Source organism: Notothenia rossii (genome assembly GCF_949606895.1).
Source record: "Notothenia rossii genome assembly, chromosome: 5".
Taxonomy (NCBI): domain Eukaryota; kingdom Metazoa; phylum Chordata; class Actinopteri; order Perciformes; family Nototheniidae; genus Notothenia; species Notothenia rossii.
In genome coordinates, this window is record NC_136903.1 from 28737310 (window position 1) to 28759531 (window position 22222).

General features: G+C 40.2%; 1 protein-coding gene across 2 annotated transcripts; it reads left to right on the forward strand.

Moving 5' to 3' along the window:
* Positions 1-7265: 7265 nt before the first annotated feature.
* LOC307042086 (uncharacterized protein) lies at positions 7266-10785 on the forward strand. 2 transcript variants are annotated; one of them, XM_079685793.1, is made up of 5 exons: positions 7267-7413; positions 7783-8171; positions 8276-8417; positions 8523-8595; positions 8812-10785. In XM_079685793.1, the coding sequence occupies exons 2-5, from the start codon at positions 7793-7795 to the stop codon at positions 10246-10248; spliced, it is 2031 nt and encodes a 676-aa protein (XP_079541919.1). In that variant the 5' UTR covers positions 7267-7413; positions 7783-7792; the 3' UTR covers positions 10249-10785. The 2 variants fall into 2 exon arrangements, with proteins under 2 accessions (XP_079541918.1, XP_079541919.1); XM_079685792.1 differs by having other exon boundaries at positions 7266-8171.
* Positions 10786-22222: the final 11437 nt, after the last annotated feature.

The window sequence follows — 22222 nt, forward strand, 5'->3', positions numbered from 1 at the left end:
TTGGTGTTTTTCATACAAAGAAATGGATAAATATAATGTTCATGCCCACTTTCTTGCCAGGAAGTGTATCGTAGGTCTAGAATCAAAATGTATATAGTTTATTAGCTTATCATTACCTAGCTTATGTTTCAAATTCAAAAACCAGATTACAGAGTTGCATCATTTTGGGATCTAACACCGGGCAAGGTGGTAAACACCACTTCTTACAGCCATTTAAAATGCAAAACAAGAGGATAATGATCTTTAATACATTAGAATAAGAAGAAGACAAGACTAAGTGCTCACATCTGTCTTTGCTTTTGGATGTGTGATGGGTTTTGTCGCTGCGGGATGAACTTGGTCTGACTAAACTTTCCCACTTTTTGCCATAGTTTATATTCCATAACCACATGGGCAGCATTTAAAAAATGTTATGGACAACAAAACTGTACCCTAAAGTGACTCATCCTGAGGACGTGTTGGTCATTTGAAAATAAAAGTCTTCCAGGCACAGAGAAGAAACATCTGTGTCTTTCAGAATGCCCATCCTGTGCAATTACTGGTTTCACATGCTACTTTATCAATTTATTGTAAAGTGATTTTATTTTAGAAGGTATGATGGTCCTTAAATTGGTAGCAGTACGACCATGAGATGAGAGGTATTTAGTGAATAGATTGTTTTAAATTTTTTAATTTACATTGACTCAGTTACTCCTTTTTTATTGCAACACTTATCTGTAAATCCAGGTCATAATTCTGAGTTTGAAAACGCATAAGGGCAACATAACTACCACCAAACAGGAATATCATACACCAATAATGATAGGCAGTGTTGCTAAAGAAGCCTTCCTTTTTTTTTTACTAACGGTAAAGCAGCACTTGGTCTAAAAGCATAGGTAGGTACATCCAAGAAGTACTCAATACAGAATTTCCTATTTGTGAATATTGTATATGATTTTATTGAATAAATTATATAAGTAGATATTCTGTTATAAAATTAAAACATAAAATATAGTTGATTATAGGCAGTAATCATTATAAATCTTGATAGTGACTAGTGCCTTAATTTTAACATAATTGTAGTGAAGTAAACACATTTGCCCCTGAGATAAAGTATAAAGAAGCTTAAAATGGAAACACTCAAATTACAACTATCTGAAAGCTGTACTTAACCCTCCTGTTGTATTCGTTCCCCCCTTACTTCGATGTTCGCGGTCAAATTTGACCGGTCCTGTTTTAACTGCTATTACATTAACACAAAAACCATTAATCATCACCAAATGTCATTTATCACCCTTGAAAACTGTAAATATTATATCAGACTACTGGTATACATGAAAAACTGCAGTAAATATACAAAGAATAGACACTAAACATATATTGCGTGTGCCAGGTGTGATCCATGTGGGGTGATGGGCACATACGAGGGGGAAATGTATATCAAATTGTTCTGTGTGTGTTTGTGTGTGCCAGGTGTGATTCACATCTAGTGTATGTGTGTTTTTATCTGATCCGGATGGTTACTAATTCCTTTTCTTTATGGCGGGGATTTTTGACAGGGAACACCATGGGTGTTACAAAGTTGACTAAATCATCCAAAATTCAATGAAAGTGCAGATCATCAGTTTTATATGTTCAAATGTCTACTGTAAAAGATATCATAAAGCCTTAATCAGGGCCGGACTGGGACAATAAGTCAGGCCTGGAATTATACACCCAGCCAGACCACTACCAGTTTTCTTTTGTGCCATTTTCCTGGATTTATTTGTCAATATTTACATCGTTGCTGCCCATAGTGATGATAGCCCTAAACTTTAAATCTACTACCCCAGAATAAACATAATGGACATGGGTTACTATTTTTTTTTTTTAAGTACAAATCTATTTAGGAACCTATCCATGGGAACATATTTTAAGTGGAGGTGGACCTCAAATCCTCTATGGGGGCATGCCCCCCCGGTAAGATTTTCTTTTTTAAATGTTGGACTTAAATGCATCAATCTGGTGCACTTTGAGGGGGAAATAAAGAGAACACTACACCCATATGAAACATAACTGTATAGCCTACATTGAAATAATCATAAAATCATAAGAACATGGCCATAACCAATAACATACAATATCCAATATGAAAAAACATTGAAACTTGTTTATTTATTTGTTTTTGGTTAATTTATAGTTGTGAGTGTGTCTAGGCTCCTGAACCAGCCTCTCCTGTCTCCATCCTCTCCCCCCTGCTCCTCTTTGAGGCAGCAGCAAAGACTAGTTTTAGTTTTCAAGTTTTTAAAGTTTCTTACCTTTTTTCACCTAGTTAAAATGTTTGAATTATTATTCATGCATATTTTACTAATCACTCCCCCTTCAAATGGAAATATGTGTTTACATAAATGGTGACCAAACCGTTTGAGACCCACTGATAACTTAGACTAAGTTAACTATCTAAACACCCAAGGAGTCCTTTACCTCACCTGAGCTGTAGTTATCAGTCTCTCAGTCTGACAGCAGAGGACTCTCCTCCACCTTGTTGACAGCTCATTATATCCGTTAGCGCCGCTAGCTAGCACCAGATGCTAACAACAACAATACACGTAACCGGTGCGCGCGCTTTCTCTCTCGCTCGCGCCACACATACACACCCTCCCGAGCTTGAATAACACACAGAGACCAATCGAGGGCATTATGATCTGTATGAAAGTGGCCATGTCGGCAGGCTGTAAAAACAGTTCCGATGGTGAAGTCAACAAAACTAAAAAATGTTATGTAATTTACTTGCCATGATAGTAACTATTATAGTTATATAATATATAATATTATACTATAATAATAACTATTGATTGTCGGCAGGCCACATCATGTAGACAGCCAGTCCCGTCCACACGGCAGCGTGCGTTGAAGCTGCTTCTGTCCATTCACTTTGAATGGGGTGACGTCACGCTTTACATTGGATTCCGTCGCTTCGCTTTGCTCGCGTTGCTCGCTTCAAAAGTTGAGCAATGTTCAACTTTTCAAGCTTCGACGGAAGCGTCAGCCAATCAAATCATAAGCCAGTACAAGCTCTAGCCAATCAAACCGCGTGCTTGTGCATGCAGGGCGGGAGTTTCATGTGATTGGTTGTTGGTCGAGTTTCAGACACGCCAGCCGGCAAGCTTCAACGCACGCTGCCGTGTGGACGCTGCATCACCCTCTGTGAGGCAGAGTCAGACCCACATTTGCGCAGCGTTGCGTCCAGTCCGGGCCTGGCCTTAATGCAATCGAATGTAAAGCAAGTTATGATTGAGGAAAGTATACTAAATTGGTCAGATTTGACCCGAACACAACAGGAGGGTTAAGTAACTGATTAAATGTATTTATGTATATTTTGGACATTCCACCAGTTAACCCTGTTGGTTAACCAGACACGCTGGTCCTCATGTGTCAGACCCTATGGTCAGACCCAGACAGAGACCCAGACAAGATCTGATTACTTCTCCCACAGATTTTTTGGAATCTCTTGGACAAAAAATAATGATAAAACCCCCAAAGATCTATAGCAGCATTAATCTTCTGCAAACACATTTTTATATTTAAATCTGATGTTTATGTTTTTTGCAATAGTCCCTGTAAATATACAATGAAATGGACAAGTCTATCATTTTCTACACTCCACATGGGTATATATATATACGAGTAAGTAAAAATGTTAATACAATGTTCAAGTTCTGTATACATGTCTATTTATCTGTGTGCAGTTTACTATTCAATGTTTGCATGGAACTACTTGATCACAGTTTATTATGACAGACACACAGCATTGCACATGGTCTGGTAGGGCAGCTGGTAGGTCAGGAGCAATGCAGGCTCACTGTTTGGGGGTTTAATAACCAACGTCCCCTCCCCACTAGTTGGTTTTGCACTTAATATTGCGGATTGGGAATGGGAATTTGCAAACGGGTGGAAGTTGGTATGGAGAGGGTGTCAAGGCCAGATTTGAAATTGAGCCAGTGAGTTTAGTCTAGTCTGAGTTTGGTAACCAGCAAGCAAACCATTTTGTTTAATCACATTTTAAGAATGAAGTCTTGTGAATTTTGCAGATTCTTGTCAAAAACATTGATTATTTTAATGTTCCCATTTTGTAAAAAGTGGGATTTTTCAAATAATAAAGCAGGTCTAAAATCTATAAAATACTGTTGTAAAAGGCTTAAACCAGGCCTATTCAACTGGCGGGCCGCGGGCCAGATGCGGCCCAGAACCAACTCCCGAGTGGCCCAGCCTCCCGTAGCCAAATTCCTACACTAGTACAGACCATGAACGCAACACTCCGCGTTGCATAGAAACCACAAAACCACTACGCAGCACGTTTTTTGAAAGTGCATCTAGTGGTGCTAGTAACGGTGGTCCTATAATAGCAACTCTAAAACATGTCTCTCTCAACCCTGAAGCGTAAACAGAGACAAAACGGTCATTGGTCTTGTGGAGCAGATCCAAGTCAAGCTGGACATTTTCGCGACCGACTTGAGCACCGGTCGGATGCTGCATTTTCCAACGCTCCCCAAACACATCACATCTCCGGCACAAATCACGGATGTGATGACAGATTTCATTGCGAGGTTGAGAGAGAACTTTGTCGGTCGATTGGATGGACTTGCTCTACCCACAGAGGTGATGGGCTTTGCCAGAGACCCCTTCACTGTTGCAATAGAGGGGGACATATCAACCAGAGCAAAGGAAGTGGTCCCCTGCATCGACAAGGGGAAATATACACTGGAACTTATTGACATGCAGCGCACTAACGGGCCAGCGAAATGTTGGAGTGATGTCAAAAAACAGCAGTTCCCTAACGTTCAAAAAGTAGCGATCTGTGTGCTCAGTATGTTTGGATCAATATACACATGTGAATCAAGCTTTTCACACATGAACTCAATCAAAAGTAGCACTCGCTGCTCCCTGACTGACAGCACTCTTCACCAATGTCTTAGATTGCATTGACATCCTATGAGCCAAAAATCACTGCTCTTGTTCAAAACAAAAAATGTCCCTTCTCCCATTGAGAAAGTCAGCGATGACAAATCTCAAATGAGGTGATAGTAAGCAACTAGTTTACTATAGTTAGACGTGTAGTGTAGTATTCATTCATATAGTTACCCGTATCCCTTGTTATGGGTTTGTGCACTGAAGGGTTTGACAGTTCTTTCTGTATTCATTTAAATGCACTTTGTAATGTGTCTGGGTCAAATGTGACCAAAACGTATGATTTTTTTGTTATTACTTAAAAATAATATTGCTACAGTACTACCTCTTTGTGTTGCATTGGAGCTCTTTAGCTGTTTTTTTTGTATGTGAGGACATTTATTAAGAATGCTATTATTGTATTCAGTAAATGCACTTTGTGATGTGCCTGGTTCAAAAAACATAACCTGTCTATTTGACTTCTAAAGCAAACAAATGTAATGCTACAACTGTTCACTTTTTTTTCAGATTCTGTTAAATTACTAAACCACTTGCTGATTTAGTTTGATTGACACAGTTATTTAATTGTTGCATGTAATTATTACTATACTTAGACCCTCCAGAAAAACGCGGGCAAAAATCCTTTATTATGCAGGCTAAAATCCTTGATTATGCGATTAAACATGCGGGGTTTTTATGTGATTTTATGCGGTGAAATTGCGGGAAGTTGCGAAATATGCGGAAAGTTGCGAAATATGCTGGAAAAAAGAATAACACTTTTTTTTAAATATTGGGCTGTCTTATTTATTCTCTCTCACACACAAACTGCCACTAACGTTAAACCCCTTTACTATTCAATTAAACACATTCAATGTTTATTTATTGTAAAAGCAATTGGGCTTTTTTAATCACACACACACACACACACACACACACACACACACACACACACACACACACACACACACACACACACACACACACACACACACACACATCCCCCCCTTATGCTCCAACACACAGTTGCACGGGGTGCAGAATAGTTTCCCCCCACTTTTTGCCCGGTCTTTAGTAGAAATGTTCGTCGGTAAATGAGATGGATTAGATTTTTTCATCTTGGTGTTTTCTCTATCGTGTGAGCTCCACACGTTCACTCTATACACAAGTTATTGAGCCGTTTCCGCTCTACATCCTGAACTCCTCCCTTCGATGCAATGCACTTCCGTTTTGGCGGACTGGGTTTGTTTTGCTAGCTAGCTCCGTTGTGCCGACAAAGCACTGATATCGCAGAGACAAAGAGGATATAACAATTACAACATGAAGAAAAGTGGTTCGGGAACTACGTGTGCGGTAGTTGGTTGCAATCACTCGAGAAAGCACCTGAACGAGTGGTTAGATAGAGAGTGCTACGACCACAAACCAGCACCCAGCACCCAGCCATGTTGTTCATTAAATACAGATAAATACAACAAATACTGCATGCATTGTATTTTTTAATATTATATATGAATATTTTCATAGTGATGTAATTGTGTGGGCTGCTTTTATATTTTAATTTGTAATACCTGTTAGGATTAAACATGTGATCTTTCTTGTTGAAGCCATTTCTTTAGTTTCCTCTCAACAATTAATTAATTCAGTGTTATTTATGTACAGTATGAGCTTAATATGAATGATGAACTGTGTTAAAAGAAATTGTAGCACTCTAAGGAACATATGAAATGCAATAATGCAATAACAGTGCAATAATGAAATTAAATTACATCAAACTTTATTTTCACTCAAACAGTACAGGCACATATGATATATTGCACAGCATAAAGAGATCATGTAAATTGTGCATTATGTAAACAACAGACAACTGTTGGCTCCTGTGGGCATGACCTAAATAAGGCAGTTTATTTTGGTTTTATGCTGGGCCACGTCGTCATGTTATCCTCCCAGTTTTGCACTGAATTCGGGTGGGGGAGAGTAACGCCATCTCCAGTCAAAGAAGTAGAATCGTGTTCCCCAGCTAGCATCACTGTTAGCATCGAAATCGCTGTGTTTACACCAGTGCCCGTCTGACTGTTTACATCGGTTTACACCGACAGACGCTGTGCAAAAGACTTCCGGCGGAAATGAAGTGCATTTGTGTAGTGTCATGGCGCTACCCGTGTTTTGGCGCGTAAACTTGTCTATACAGTGTTGTTTACATTCTGTGATGCGCGAGCTTTTTTCTCAACTTTGTTTGGAAAAATGCGGGGATTATGCGGCCTTTTGATAAATATGCGGCCTTTTAAAAATCTGCGCCATTTTGCTGATTATGCGGTAAATTCTGCGATCGCAGAATCGCGTTTTTATGGAGGGTCTATATAGGGGAGAGCGGGGTAATGTGGGACACCGGGTAATGTGAGACACCCGCTGTAACTAGGCAAAGAAACAAATTTGCGGTCATGTGACCATAATGTTTTCAAGCCCCTCCCACCCCCCACTTGTCATGAAGGAGAAGTTGGTGCTGGTTCTGTGGTAAGTATTTTTTTTCACAAAAATGTGTTTGTTGCATGCAAAAGTAAATTTTCTTACTGCGAACGTAATCAACTGTAGTATCAAAGCAAATTGATTCAGGTTGAAAAACTTATATCATACATGTTGATGAACTTCCAACATATAAAACCATGTGATTGATGCTAGTTAAAGATTAGCCTGAATTGCCTAGAGATGTTGTTTTTTCTAAAATGGTGGCTGTGGGGTAAAGTGAGACAGATGCTGTGGGGTAAAGTGAGACGCTGACTCACTTTAGCCCGACATGAAGCACAAGTTAAGTTTAGTCTTATATATATTTTAGTGTAATATTACAATACATATGTTTTAATTTTAATGTCATAAACATTGTAGAAAAGTCATCATGCCAAGACGATACATCAGGAAGACAGCTTGGGGCCAAACACCCCTCACAGAGATGGAGAGTGCAGCTGCAGAGGTCATGCAAGGAAAGAAGTCCTTAAGACAAGCAGGAAAGGAAAGAAATATCGACAAGACAACCCTCCAAAGATTCATTAAGAAAATAGAGAAAGGGAGAGTTAAATCAGTAGCCTGGGGTGCAGTAGCTGAGGCAAAAAGAATACTGACAGATGAGATGGAGGAGGAGCTTGCCCAACATTTAAAACAACTGGCTGACCAGTTCCATGGCCTTGCTCCAGTTAAGTGCCGTGAACTGGCATTTGAATATGCAGACAAAAACCATATCCCTGTCCCTGCCAATTGGATGGAGAAACAATGTGCAGGTAGGCTAGGGTGCGCAAGAGATCACATGATTCTGTAGGTCAACTTAGGCCAACTGATCTTGCCACAAAGCTTATCTTATAATAACGAATTGTCCACTCTTTAGGAGTAGAGTGGTTTGGCAGCTTTCTAGCCCGTCGCCATCTCTTTGTCCGAACTCCGGAGGCAACATCCCTGGGAAGGGCTACAGCCTTCAATAAGACTACAGTGGGGGAGTTCTTTACAAATCTGGCTGTAGTGATGGACAGGTGACAGAATTAATTCTTTAGTTGCAAATGTTTTATGGAGGCTTTACCTGTAAGATTTGGTTTTGATTCTGATAAGGTTCTTCCCTTGCCTCTCTTCTTTAACAGACACACATGTCCTCCACACATGATTTACAATGTGGATAAAACAGGCGTCTTTACAGTACAAAAGCCACGGCAGGTAAGCTACTAGAGAGCAGCAGACTGATACTGAGTGGCTTGTGATAATGACCAGCTAGCTATTGGCAGAATGCTGAAACTAATGCTATTAGTAATGTTGTGAGCCTGTGAACTAGAAAAAAATGAATGGACTGCAACAAAATAAAATGTACCTTTAGACCAATAGTAGCCTACTGATTGCACATACCATTGATTCTAAACTTTCTACTTGATTCAGGTTGTGACAGAGAAAGGGAAAAAGCAAGTTGGTTCTATCACATCAGCTGAGAGAGGAGAACTGGTGACTGTGGTGTGTGCAGTGAATGCTGCTGGGAATGCCATACCTCCCATGTTTGTCTTCCCCAGAGTTAGGTTTAAGGACGACTTCATGATAGGAGCACCTCCAGGAGCCAAAGGTGCCTCCACCAGAACAGGATGGATGAACGAAGACACCTGGCCTGAGTTCCTCGATCACTTGATAAAGCACACTAAGTGCACTCCTGACCATCCCATGCTGCTAATCCTGGATAATCTGAGAGCTCACATCTCACTCAAGGCAGTGGAGAAAGCAAAGAGTAATGGTATTGTTCTGCTCACCCTCCCACCCCACACATCCCATCGCTTGCAGCCTCTCGACGTGACGGTGTATGGCCCGTTCAAGACCCTATACAGCCGAGCTCTTGATGGGTGGATGAGATCTAACCCTGGCAAAACAGTCTCCATCTATCAGATTGCAGGATTTGTGAACGAGGCCTTCTTGTCAGCAGTGACACCACGCAATATCACCTCTGGCTTCAAGTCCACTGGGATCTTCCCATATAACAGAGATATTTTCCCTGAGGAGGCGTTTGCACCATCCATGGTGTCAGACCGGCCAAACCCTGAGCTGCGGCCTGCATCCACTGGTCCATCCACTTCAGATGATCCGGATGGTCCACGGCCTGCAGATGATCCACCCCCTGCAGATGAACCACCTGCTGCAGATGCTATTCCACTCGCTGATGCTATTCCATCCACTTTGCATGGTCCACATGGATGTGCCTCGCCAGCTGTCTCACGACCTGGATATGTGTCTCCTCAGGAAATCATACCACTTCCAAAATGTCCCCCCAGAGGACAAACAAAACGAAAGCGTGTGAAGACAGCCATCTTAACAGATACTCCAGAGAAGCAAATCATAGAACAGGCTTATGAAGAGAGACAAAAGAAACTAGCAGGGAAAAAGCAAAATAGCAAAGAAAAGGGAAAACCGAAAAAGAAGGCACCCAAGAAGAAAATCATAGATAGCAGCTCGGAGGAGAGTGATGACCCTGTCCCATTTGAGGATGATTTTGAGAGCTCTGAAGATGAGAGGAGTGACCCCGGAAACAAAGATCTGTCCGTGGGTGACTTCGTCCTCGTCAACTTTGCCACAAAACACCGAAGTATCCGTTATGTTGGCATGGTTGAGAAGGTTGAGGGGGATGAAATACTAACCCAATTCCTCAGAAAAATCCAGGGAAACAACAGAGAGCGGGAGAGACCCACGTTTGCTATGAAAGAAAAGGATGTGGCACATGTTCCTAAAGGTGATGTGGTGAAGAAGCTGCCTCAACCTAATAGGCCTGGAGGAACAACACGGAGAGAGCAACTGTTCACCTTTCCCTGTAACCTTCAGGGCTGGAATGTAGAGTAGGCCTTGTTTAAATATGCAGCTGATGTTCATATCATATCGTGTTCTAATCTAACTGGTTAAATGGTTAATTGAATGTTTATTAAAGCACTTTGAAATATATTATGTTGTATTTGACTTTGTTTGGAGTTACTTTGTTTAAAAAATGTGCTAAATTGACCAATCCCCATGATTATGTTGCGCATCCGACATTAGTTTTGGAATGTGTGGTTGTCAATCTATCTGTCAGGATTCTAACTGTTACAACATGTGTTGTTTTTGTAGTTTAAAAGTGGAAAAGGTAAGTGGTTCACTTTACCCCCTTGATTTCTCTAGTCTGTCTCAGTTCACCCCTTAGCTGGGGTAAAGTGAGACACAAGACCACTTTTTAAAAAACAATCATATTTTCACTGCCCTTTGTCCTGAAGACATTCTGATCATTTCCAGTGCTAGGAAACATCCTGAATTAATGGGAAATGTGTAAATTTTACTGATATATCATTTTAGCTCGCCTACAGGAGAGCAAATGTAAAAAATGTCTCACATTACCCCGCTCTCCCCTACTGCGTGCTTCTTAGTTATTCCATATTTTGCTGTAACATGGATCTGTATGTAACTATATTTACTTGTTATCTACCACGCTTCCTTCTACATCATACACCATCATTATACATGATGGTGTATATAGGATATATATATTTGTATACATATCTGTAAATTGTATAATTTTATTTTTCGTATTTGGGATTTCTCTTTTGTCCACTCAAATACACTGGGCCCTTTCTCTTTTCCATGTGGAAAAAGGCAGCTGCATATTCTGCTTTTCTCATCTGGCTCCCTGTCAGCTCGTCTACAATGACAAAATTATATAATTAATTACTAATAATCATTTAAACCTGTTATTACTAATATTTCACAAATTCTTCATGTAAACTTAAGAGCACAGCTGTATGTTGAGTGTCAACTTTGCTTGGTTCATCTTACTGGGGGGCAGCTACATGGATGTCGGTGCAGTCCACAATAATTTTGCAGTTGAAGGCAGAATGAATTTATTATTGACTCAGAATGAAGCACAACTTCATGTCATACAATACATTGACTTTATTTGTAATTGTGTAAAAAAATATGAGCATTGATTAGCAAGCAGGACCTGCAGGAACAGAGAATGGTGATGAATGGAGCTGGGAAAAGAGAAGAATAAAGAAAACAGATCAACTTTATTATCGGATATTAAAAATTCAATTTCAAAACAAGTTGCCGCTCCTACAGTTTTCTAGTATGTAAAGATGATTTCACATGACCAATGCAAAATATCACACTCAATACATGTGTGTCTCTGCATTGTGCCTTTGATGTATATAAATAATATACCATAACCAAATACTATTACGTAAAGTGGAAATCAGGTTGCTAGAGCAGGTCAATCCAGTGTGCATGTTCCTCAGGGTCTCAGCAGTTACAGGTGAGGTAAAGAAAATAAAAGAGAAAAAGGTCAGTAACAACACTTTAAAGTAACAACACTGAATAATTATCCCTTTTAATAATTTTCTCTCAGTAATCACTCAACTACTGTCTTTCCAACAAACAGATTGACTCACTCTCAATATCATCACAATGAAACACGTCCAGAAGAATGTCATGCAAAGCTGCCTGCCTTCTTTCCTTCCTTCCTTCGACTCTCCCTGAACTGCCTGATCTTTTAATGTTCAATGTTAACCATTTGTGCAGATAGCATTAAGTACAAAAGATTGCTGATGCTAATGTGGCGTTAGCCTACCTCCCGCCCCCGTAGCACCTGGTGGAGGGGGCGATAGGCTACTCTTCAAATGTTTCACAAAATACTTACCATCATGACTACTCTTACTGTTTAACATTTTGGTTTACTTCATGTTAAGGCTAATACAAATGACAAGGAGGCTCCCGGAAGGGGAGGGACTTCGCCTCTCTATAGAACATAGGTAGCCTATCAAAACGGCCCAGCCCAGCCCAGCCCAGTGGGAGTGGCCGGAACACTTACAAATGTAACAGGGGGTGTGGTCCACCACCTGCCCACACCCCCTGTACTAGCCGGTAGGATTTAAGTAGGCAAAACAAAAACAAAAAGGGAGTGGCCGGAACACTAACAAATGTGGGTCGGTAGGATTCAGGCAAAGAAAAAAAAAAAAATTGTAATCTTTTTTTTTGTTGGACCTCCGGCCCACGCACAGTCCGCCCCTGTGTGTTACTGTCATACTACAGCAAGGAGTTTGGAAGAATATGCTTTTGAACAGGGTTAGACAGCATGATTATTGCACAGGTTTGCCTTAGGCTGGCCACAATAAAAGGCCACTCTGAAACGTGCAGTTTTGCTTTATTAGGGGGGCCTTAGGGGGTCCGAAAACCCTAACCCTAACATGTCACCCATTGAGCATGTTTGGGATGCTCTGGATCGGCGTATACGACAGCGTGTTCCAGTTCCTGCCAATATCCAGCAACTTCGCACAGCCATTGAAGAGGAGTGGACCAACATTCCACAGGCCACAATCAACAACCTGATCAACTCTATGCGAAGGAGGTGGGTGACATGTTAGGGTTAGGGTTTAACCCCTAGGGTTTTCGGACCCCCCCCCCCCATGCTGTCTAATCAGCATCTTGATTTGCCACACCTGTGAGGTGGGATGGATTATCTCGGCAAAGGAGAAGTGCTCACCAACACAGATTTTTTCAGATTTGTGAACAATGAGAGAAATGGTTATTTTGTGTATATAGAAAATGTTTTAGATCTTTGAGTTCATCTCATGAAAAATGGGAGCAAAAACAAAAGTGTTGCATTTATATCTTTGTTCAGTGTATATGCCATTTTATATGCTGTGAGCTGATTATCTTCATTGTAAGAGTCGTGGGTCCACTGTGTATGTGCGTATTCCACTGTAGCGCCCGGTACATTAATGGGAAACCCTAGTTTGTACATGTTCAATACATTTTTAACACTGTACACATTAACGTTTATTTTTTCGGTTCACCAAAAAAAAAATGTTGGCAGCCCTGGTTGTAGTCTGGTCAAAAGTGGTCTTCAATGGCATTAAAACGATAAAAACGATACTGAAGTTAATCCATAGGTTAATCCAATGTGTCTGTGTCCCTTTGAATGATTTCTGATAATCCATGAGTAATAAACCTGCTTTTCGGTTTTTTGGCTCGAACAGTCAGAAAGAGATGTCAATCACCAAAATTGACCAATGGGTTCCAGAGAAACGGTAAAACCCCCATTTCCACCCAAATAACCTCCAGAGGTGGAGTTTTTTTTGCTAAACCTCTCTAAAAAGGTAAAATGTCACTTATTTTTGCATCAATCTTGATACAGGGTACTTATTATATGTTGTACTTTGGATTCTTAAAGCTTTTAGTCTACCTTACCATCATCCAAGGGTAGTTTTCACTGTAAGTAAAAAATAACTTTTGGACGGACACTATAATTTACAATTTTTTACTATGTTCAATCTGAATTTTCTTTAAAATAAACAACATCTATATAGATTCTGACTCTTCTACATCCAACTCACTGGTTTATCATTACTTTGAGTAAAAAGATTATTAATTTAACCCTTTTAGAAGGGAAGATATGGTCATTTGTTCTGGGAATGTCATTTTCGAGCCTGAGACCTGAAAAACAGGCTCAGGGCTAAACTGGTTAATAAATGCAAAAATGAACATGTGATTTGTAATAAATTGTTAAACAATAAACAAAACTCTATTAAAACTATTTTGGAATTCACATGTTTGGAATTAACGGTTCATTTATTTTACTTAGAAATGCATATTTTCAAAGACTCTTTTAAAAGATATTTCCCAATGCTACTTTCTTTTTATTTTCATAATGCCTTTTTTTACTGTCTATACTAATAGGAGGTCACTTCTGATCTAAGAGCTTGTTTTATTTATATCATAAGAGTTTTAGTAATGTCTTTCTTAAATGTTTTGCTAAATTGAATTTTTGTATTATTAGTTTGATAAGGTTTGTCTATTTAAGAGTTAACACTGGCTATTACAATCTCGGGAAGACAAAATGGAGAACATAAGAGACATAAACATCCCCCCAAAAAATCCCAACTAGGTAAATCACTCTCGAAAGTGCATATCAAAATGAGCTAACATATGATGGATGGATTATCTGACCAAGATGTTTACGTGCTCTCTGCCCTGTGCATGCTGGGAACGTCTCAAACCCCTGTGTCAAGCAAATGTAACAAAGAATCAAGAGAGCATTCAAACTCAGGATATCAAAGATACATACCAAACATGCTATGGCCAACGGAGCCACCAGGGTGCTCGCCTTTTTTTTAATAAAAGGGAAGCTGGTTAGAGTTTCTCCTCACTAAACTAAACATCCAGTGAATAAGTAGTATCTAGTTCAAAGCATGCTAGAGCTCATGGAAAACTTAACTGATTCGTTGTGTCCTGCAAGGATTTATTGAATTGCGATTATAATACCAGCAGGAGAATTAACCCGTAAGCATGCCACTGTCACAAGTTTCTTTTCATATTCACTTTATTTAATTTCACTCTCATTATAATAGGTCAGTCCAATGTAACAGGCAAAACATAAATTCAGTTTTTTGACCTTTTTCTTTATTGAATCATTTGCAGCTTTGCATTCTGTGAACAATGTATTTGATATGGGGTTATATTTGATAACCTTCAGAACCATTTAAATAAAATGTCCTTTGTTTAGCATCCAATTTTGGATCAAGTCTATATTTTGACACCATAGCGAGAATAACAATTAGGAAGTGCCAAAGGGCACATTTCTTGATATAATACGATGAATACATGACATCGCATTGGGGTTACCAGTTTACATGAGATGCCTCTCTCAAGGAGCAAGCTCGCCTGGGAGCCTCTTGGCAAAATGATTGGAGGCCAGGGGTTTATATAAGTCAGAGCTAGTCTGTGTCCACCTAATATCAATTTAGACATCATGACACAATTCCATCAGATTAATGATAAAAACCTAGAGGACATTATTCAACTTCTGAAATCCTCCTCCTGCTGCCTTGATATTATTCCAACAGGATTTTTCAAAGATGTTTTTCCTTGCATGGCCTCAGATCTACTTCATATAGTAAACAAATCTCTTCAGTGCATGACATTAAGGATTTATGGAGATGGCCCTGTGGGCCATCTAAGCTAATTTACAGATGGCCCTGAGCCCAATAGAGATTGGCCTGAAAAATGCGTGCGGACGAAATGCCACGAAGGGTTTGGGGGGCCTCCCCCTAGAACATTTAGATTTTTGCAGGTCTTAGATGCTGTCTGGTGCATTCTCTAGACTGAATTATAAGATGAACCAGCACAATATTATATTGTACAATTTCAATTTTATTCTTCATTTCACTTGTTTGTTTGTTCTTGTTTGTGTTTGCTCGCTTGCATACCCTGCATAGCTATAAGAAATACTTAAGTTGTTGGTAAAGACACTTTCCATCTGATGAATGGCTGCCTTACACTGGCTCCCTATAGAACACAGGATAGAATTTAAAATTCTTCTTCTCGCCTACAAAGCCCTTAATGGGCAGGCGCCATCTTACCTTAAAGAACTCATTATACCCTATTGTCCTACTAGGGCATTGCGTTCCAAGAATGCAGGGTTGTTGGTTGTTCCTAGAGTCTCTAAAAGTACAATGGGAGCCAGAGCCTTTTCTTATCAAGCTCCACTTTTGTGGAATCAGCTTCCAGTTTGTGTTCGGACGGCAGACACCCTATCCGTTTTTAAGAGTGCGCTTAAGACCTTCCTTTTTGATAAAGCTTATAGTTAGGGCTGATTAGATTCAGCCCTTAGTTTTGCTGATATCGGCTTAGTTTGTCGGGGGACATCTTACTTCTTCCTTCTCTCTGTCTATACCTGTGTACTCTCATGTTCCGATTAACCCAGCTTCCCCAAATTTCTTTCTTTTTGGTGTCTATATACGCTGGGATCCGGAGTCATGGATGATCCTGCGGTCCTGTGTCATGGATTGCGAGTCCTGGATCTTGAGTCGTGGCTGTGGTCCTGGATCATAAGTCCTGGATGGATATCCTCGTGGATTCATCTTCTTATTATACACACATGCATTTCCAAACATTTGGACTACCTATGTTGCAAATGTATTATCTTTTCAATTTATAGACGGCATCTATTGCACGTCTGTCCGTCCTGGGAGAGGGATCCCTCCTCTGTTGCTCTCCTTGAGGTTTCTCCCATTTTTCCCTTTAAACTGTGGGGTTTTCTCTGGAAGTTTTTCCTTGTACGATGTGAGGGTCTAAGGACAGAGGGTGTCGTATTGTCATACTGATATTCTGTACAAACTGTGAAGTCCACTGAGACAAATGTAACATTTGTGATATTAGGCTATATAAATAAACATTGATTGATTGATTGAATGAAGGCAAATGCCTTCATCAGATGTAAAAAAAGTAGAAAACATTACATTCAGTTGTAACTTCCAAAACAAACATTATTTACACTATTATGGCCCCTGTTACAAATGTTTGTAATATTATCTACTGTAAGTTGGTCGAACGAATGCCTCCTTATCCGGAAGCTGACCGAGCAGACCCGAGCAGCAGTCGAGAGGAGCCGAGCGCATCCGCGAAGCATACAAAATGGCGACATCAGAGTTCCCGTTGGCCGGCAAATCTAAAACTCTTCGGTCACAATAATTTCCCTTTAGCACAATACCGCTTCAGTTGCGCCACTTATGTGACAGACAAGAAGAGTATGTGACAGACAAGAATAGTCAATTCTAATGTCTAACACTCAATGTGGAGAAAGAGATGTCCTGTATGGGTTGATTGTGCGTTGATCTGTTGGTAATGCCTCTGGGTTCCGGTGGGCATGTAAACAAATGCATAATGCTGCGCTATACTTTATGGCCTCACCCAGTTGCATAGCGACACTTATTGTTTAGGTGTCTTTTAATAAGCAGGTAGTCCTATCATTAGCTAGAACTAGCTAGATCTGATCAATATGGACATAAACGCGAGTGAAGTCTAATCTAACGGGAGAGAGAGATCAGCTGCTGCTGACGAGTCGACACGCAGCACTGCATGATCACATGCAGCGGTGAGCGGACAAAACACAGACTTCAGGTTAGAATATCACACGTAGCTATTTTAATTACCTCTCAAACTACCTAAACTAGTTATAGATATGTTTAGTTTTACTGTCGGGTCACTCATTAATGGATCCGGGAGCTGCTGGCATAATAGATTGCCCGATCGGGCAACCAGCAGGTGAGGCTTCATTGCCCGAGCTAAATACTAGATGGCCCCGGGCCATCGGGCAGCCCTTAATGTCGAGCCCTGCGTCTTCATTCAGGTATTTTTCCACAGGCCCTGAAAACTGCAGTCATTAAACCGCTCTTAAAAAAGAATAATCTAGATGCTTCAGTAGTGAACAATTACAGACCCATATCAAACCTGACATTTCTAGGTAAAATCATTGAAAAAGTAGTTTTTCAACATTTGAGTAACTTCTTGCGTTTAAATAACTGTTTCGATGTGTTCTAGTCAGGCTTTCGTCCAAACCACAGCACTGAGACTGCTCTTGTAAAGGTCTTCAATAACATCCACTTAAACACAGACAGTGGCAGAACTTCAGTGTTAGTATTATTAGATCTCAGTGCTGCGTTTGACACTGTTGACTACAACATATTACTAGACCGACTAGAAAACTTTCGGAAAAAGTTCTACATTGGTTTGAATTCTACTTAAAGGACAGAAACAACTTTGTTTCTATAGGTAACTACACATCTGAGTTGACAAATATGACATGTGGGGTACCTCAAGGCTCCATCTTGGGTCTCTTTAACGTCTACATGCTACCACTGGCTCAGATAATGAAGAACAACAAAATAAGTTACCATAGCTATGCAGATGACACACAAATTTACGTAACAATTTCACCAGGAGACTATGCTTCAATTCAAACACTGAGTAAGTGCATTGAACAAATCAATGACTGGATCAGTGGCGGCGCTAGGGGTTGGCTACTTGGGCTCAAGCCCCGGATGTTTTCTGAAAAGCCCCGGATGTTTCACTTAAAAAAATAAAAAAATAATTTTTAAAAAAACGTCTCTGGAGTAATGTGCAGTACCGGAGTCCACCAGAGAGGCAGCCTGTGCGGGACAGTAGCCTGCGTGCTGCGTAACCTTCCCTGAAGAAGAAGTGATCCTTCCTAGTGCCCAGCGCCATATGGCTCTACTAGTGCCTGACGAGTTTTAAGCTAATAGCCCATAAAGTTATGTATATTAGAAAGTTATTTTCATTGAAAAAGGCGCCACAAGCTGCACCAGCAGTAGTATCAGCAGCTGACAACAATGTAATCACCAGTAGTGAAGAAATTGATGATGTTCAGGTTTGTGAATCTAATGGTGATATCTGCAGTCTGGCTGACTGAGTAAGAAGTGAAAAAGAGTGATGTAATGTTAATGTTATAGCTAGTAAACATGGAGTAACTACACTAATTATACCCTTATATGTTAGTATGTATACAGAACATGACTAAAAATTATCCTAAGATGTAACTTTAACCCTTCATACCTCAGTCTACCTTTAAGACACTAAAATAACGTATTCCAATTTTTATATTGTTTTGGATTTATACCGGCTCTCGTTTCAGTACACTTAACAACGGAACCATAGCAACGGAACTGACAGGCAACCCTCTGAATCAGACTCCGATTGGCTGTGACTGCATCCACTCAGAGTGTCCGATTCAGAAACGTGACTCTTACACTCTTTACATCACAAACAAAGATGGTGGATGAGAATAGATCTATAAAACGATAAGCAATGCGCCAGAATCAAGGTGAGACTATCCGCATCCTTTAAAACTCTACGCACATTCACAAATAAGTAAACGACTGTATTTGAGTGAGTTAAGGCATTAGTTTGCTTCATTAAAGGATGTTAATGAATAAGTGTTCTCCAGTGCCTTTTGTCCGCTTTAAGGTATTATTAAGGTAGGGTTAATGTTGCTCTCAAAGTGCACCAGATTGATGCTTTTAACTTCAATATTTAAAAAAAAAAATCTTCCTGGGGGACCATAAAGGAGGAGATGACCCCCCGAAAGGATGTTCGGTCCGCCCCCCACTTGTAAAACAAATAGCACTTTACCCCTGCACCCCCCAACAACTCCTGGGCTAAGCCCCGGATCTCCTACAATCCTAAATCCGCCACTGGACTGGATGTGTCAGAACTTTCTCCAATTAAACAAAGATAAAACTGAGTTAATGATTTTTGGAGCCAAGGCAGAAAGTATAAAAGTTAGCGCTGAGCTTCAGTCTGCAATGTTCAAAACAACAGATAAAGCCAGAGATCTAGGTCATGGACTCTGACCTGAGTTTCAACAGTCACATTAAAACAGTTACTAAATCAGCTTACTATCACCTAAAGAACATATCTAGGATTAAAAGACTAATGTCACAGCAGGATTTGGAAAAACTTGTCCATGCTTTTATCTTCAGTAGACTGGATTACTGTAATGGTATCTTCACAGGTCTCGCACAAAAAAATCGATTAGAAAGCTGCAGCTGAATCAGAACGCTGCTGCTCGAGTCCTCACTGACACTAAGAAAGTGGATCACATCACTCCTGTTCTGAAGTCTTTACACTGGCTTCCTGTGTGTCAAAGAATAGATTTCAAAATACTGCTGCTGGTTTATAAAGCACTGAATGGTTTAGGCCCAAAATACATTTTTGACCTCCTGCTAAATTATGAACCATCCAGATCTCTCAGGTGTAGTTCTATTCATCCCGCTTTCGTCTCATTAGTATACATAAAAAAGTGACAGGTCACACCTCTCCCCATTATGCAAATGAGCTAAGTCCCGCCTCCCCTTTGATCGAGGTGTGAGATCTCAAGTAGGTGTGATATCCCAAGTAGGTGTGAGATCCGTCGATAGGAGGGGGGTGATGTGTATTCACAGGTGTGAAAAGCCCCCACTGTTGCGCCTTATGGTGTATAATAAAAAATAATAATAATAAAAAAAAAAAAATACTGTTTCAATCACATTAGTATGCATAAAAACTGACAGGTGGGCCCGCCCCCAAGTGTGTGTGTGTGTGTGTGTGTGTGTGACGGTCTCCCCTAACCCCTGCTGTGGACCGGGGCTACATCAAATCTTATTTTAGCCCCTAAAGAAAAGCCCACCATAAACATAATAATTAAAAATAGTATTGATGTATGTTACCACTTTCCTTCTTCATCAGACAGCGGGGTGACTGTGTGAGCCTGGCCCTGCCCCCTCCTCCCCCCTTCCTGCCATCTTATCAGTAGACAGAGGGGGATGGTATTTTAAAAACACTTACCTTACACTTGTATTTGTTCTCTCTAAAACACAGTGTCTGTAAAGATGGGGGAGACTGTCTCCCCCCTTCCTGCCATCTCTCTCTGTTTCTGCTTATGTGTAAAATATACAAAATAACGTTTTATATACTTACTCTCTTGTTAAAAGGTGATGAAGTTTGCAGTGTAAGCCAGCCATCAGTGTTCTAGTTTTAAGGTTTTGCATACCTCAAAGTGTGTCTAAAAGTATCTTGGCAAGAGAAAAAAAAAAATGCCAAAATTCGCCTAGGCCATTAAAAAGAAACCGAATTGCTGCTAAGAAATAAGTTCAGAAAGCTATGACTCCAGTGGAACACTGTTAGAGTCAAAAGTAACTCTCAATGTATTCAGACAGAGTATGCAGATTGGGGCTGATCAGAACAAAGAAAGCACCTTTTGCCTTCCTAGTCAAAAGTGTTGATTAAGTTAGTCTGCACACACTCCCTTACTGTCACCCTTACCTCTTCCTATGGCTGTCAGGCCTTTTGGTGTGTGTGTGTGTGTGTGTGTGTGTGTGTGTGTGTGTGTGTGTGTGTGTGTGTGTGTGTGTGAGCCTGGCCCTGCCCCCTCCCCCCCCTTCCTGCCATCTTATCACTAGACAGAGGGGGGAGGGATTTTAAAACACTTACCTTACACTTGTATTTGTTCTCTCTAAAACACAGTGTCTGTAAAGGTGGGGGAGACTGTCTCCCCCTTCCTGCCATCTCTCTCTGTTTCTGCTGATGTGTAAAATATACAAAATAACGTTTTATATACTTACTCTCTTGTTAAAAGGTGATGAAGTTTGCAGCGTAAGCCAGCCATCAGTGTTCTAGTTTTAAGGTTTTGCATACCTCAAAGTGTGTCTAAAAGTATCTTGGCAAGAGAAAAAAGCCAAAATCCGCCGAGGCCATTAAAAAGAAACTGAATTCCACGTTTTACAAATGAACAGACACAAATGCAGACTTAACTACTTGGCAGTTGATTAAAGCAGATTTGTCCATTTTCATCTCTCAAAGGTTTGGGTCCTGTTCAACACTGGGGACAGAAATATATTCAATATACAGTCATTTGTACGTAAAGATTTTTTAAGTTGTAAGCACTTAGAAATATGCATTTGATTGCATTTAAAGTGGCTGTAGACAACTTATCATAATGAAGTAGTTGATTGCACACATTTGTAATGGATGTAGAATAAAGACGACATTAGCATTTAAATTGGCTCCCTATAAGACTCGCTTTCTCTATGAAATTATGTCTGGCTCTGAGTAGTGTTCTCCCTTTCACAATAAAAAGCCCAAACACAATACTTTCTGAATCACTGCAGGAAGTATTGTGCTAAAATGCAAATACAAATAGCTTACAGTAGCTTACAGTAGTAGTAGTTGAACAATTGGAAAACCGCAAGGACTCTGGAAACACCTACTGGCAAAGGATTGTGGATGCAAATTATGCAAAGAGGAAGAAAAAACATTCTATCTAAAGCTATATAACACAATCTGCATATTGACAGTATGAGTACAACAAAAACAGTATGCATGTTGATGCAAACGACGATGTTCAGTAAACGATCAATCAAAATCGAAGGATCCAATGTATTTTTAAATGGAGCAGAAATAGAACTAGGCTCCCAGTTCAAGTATCTTGAACAGGGAGTGTCATATTGGAACTCGC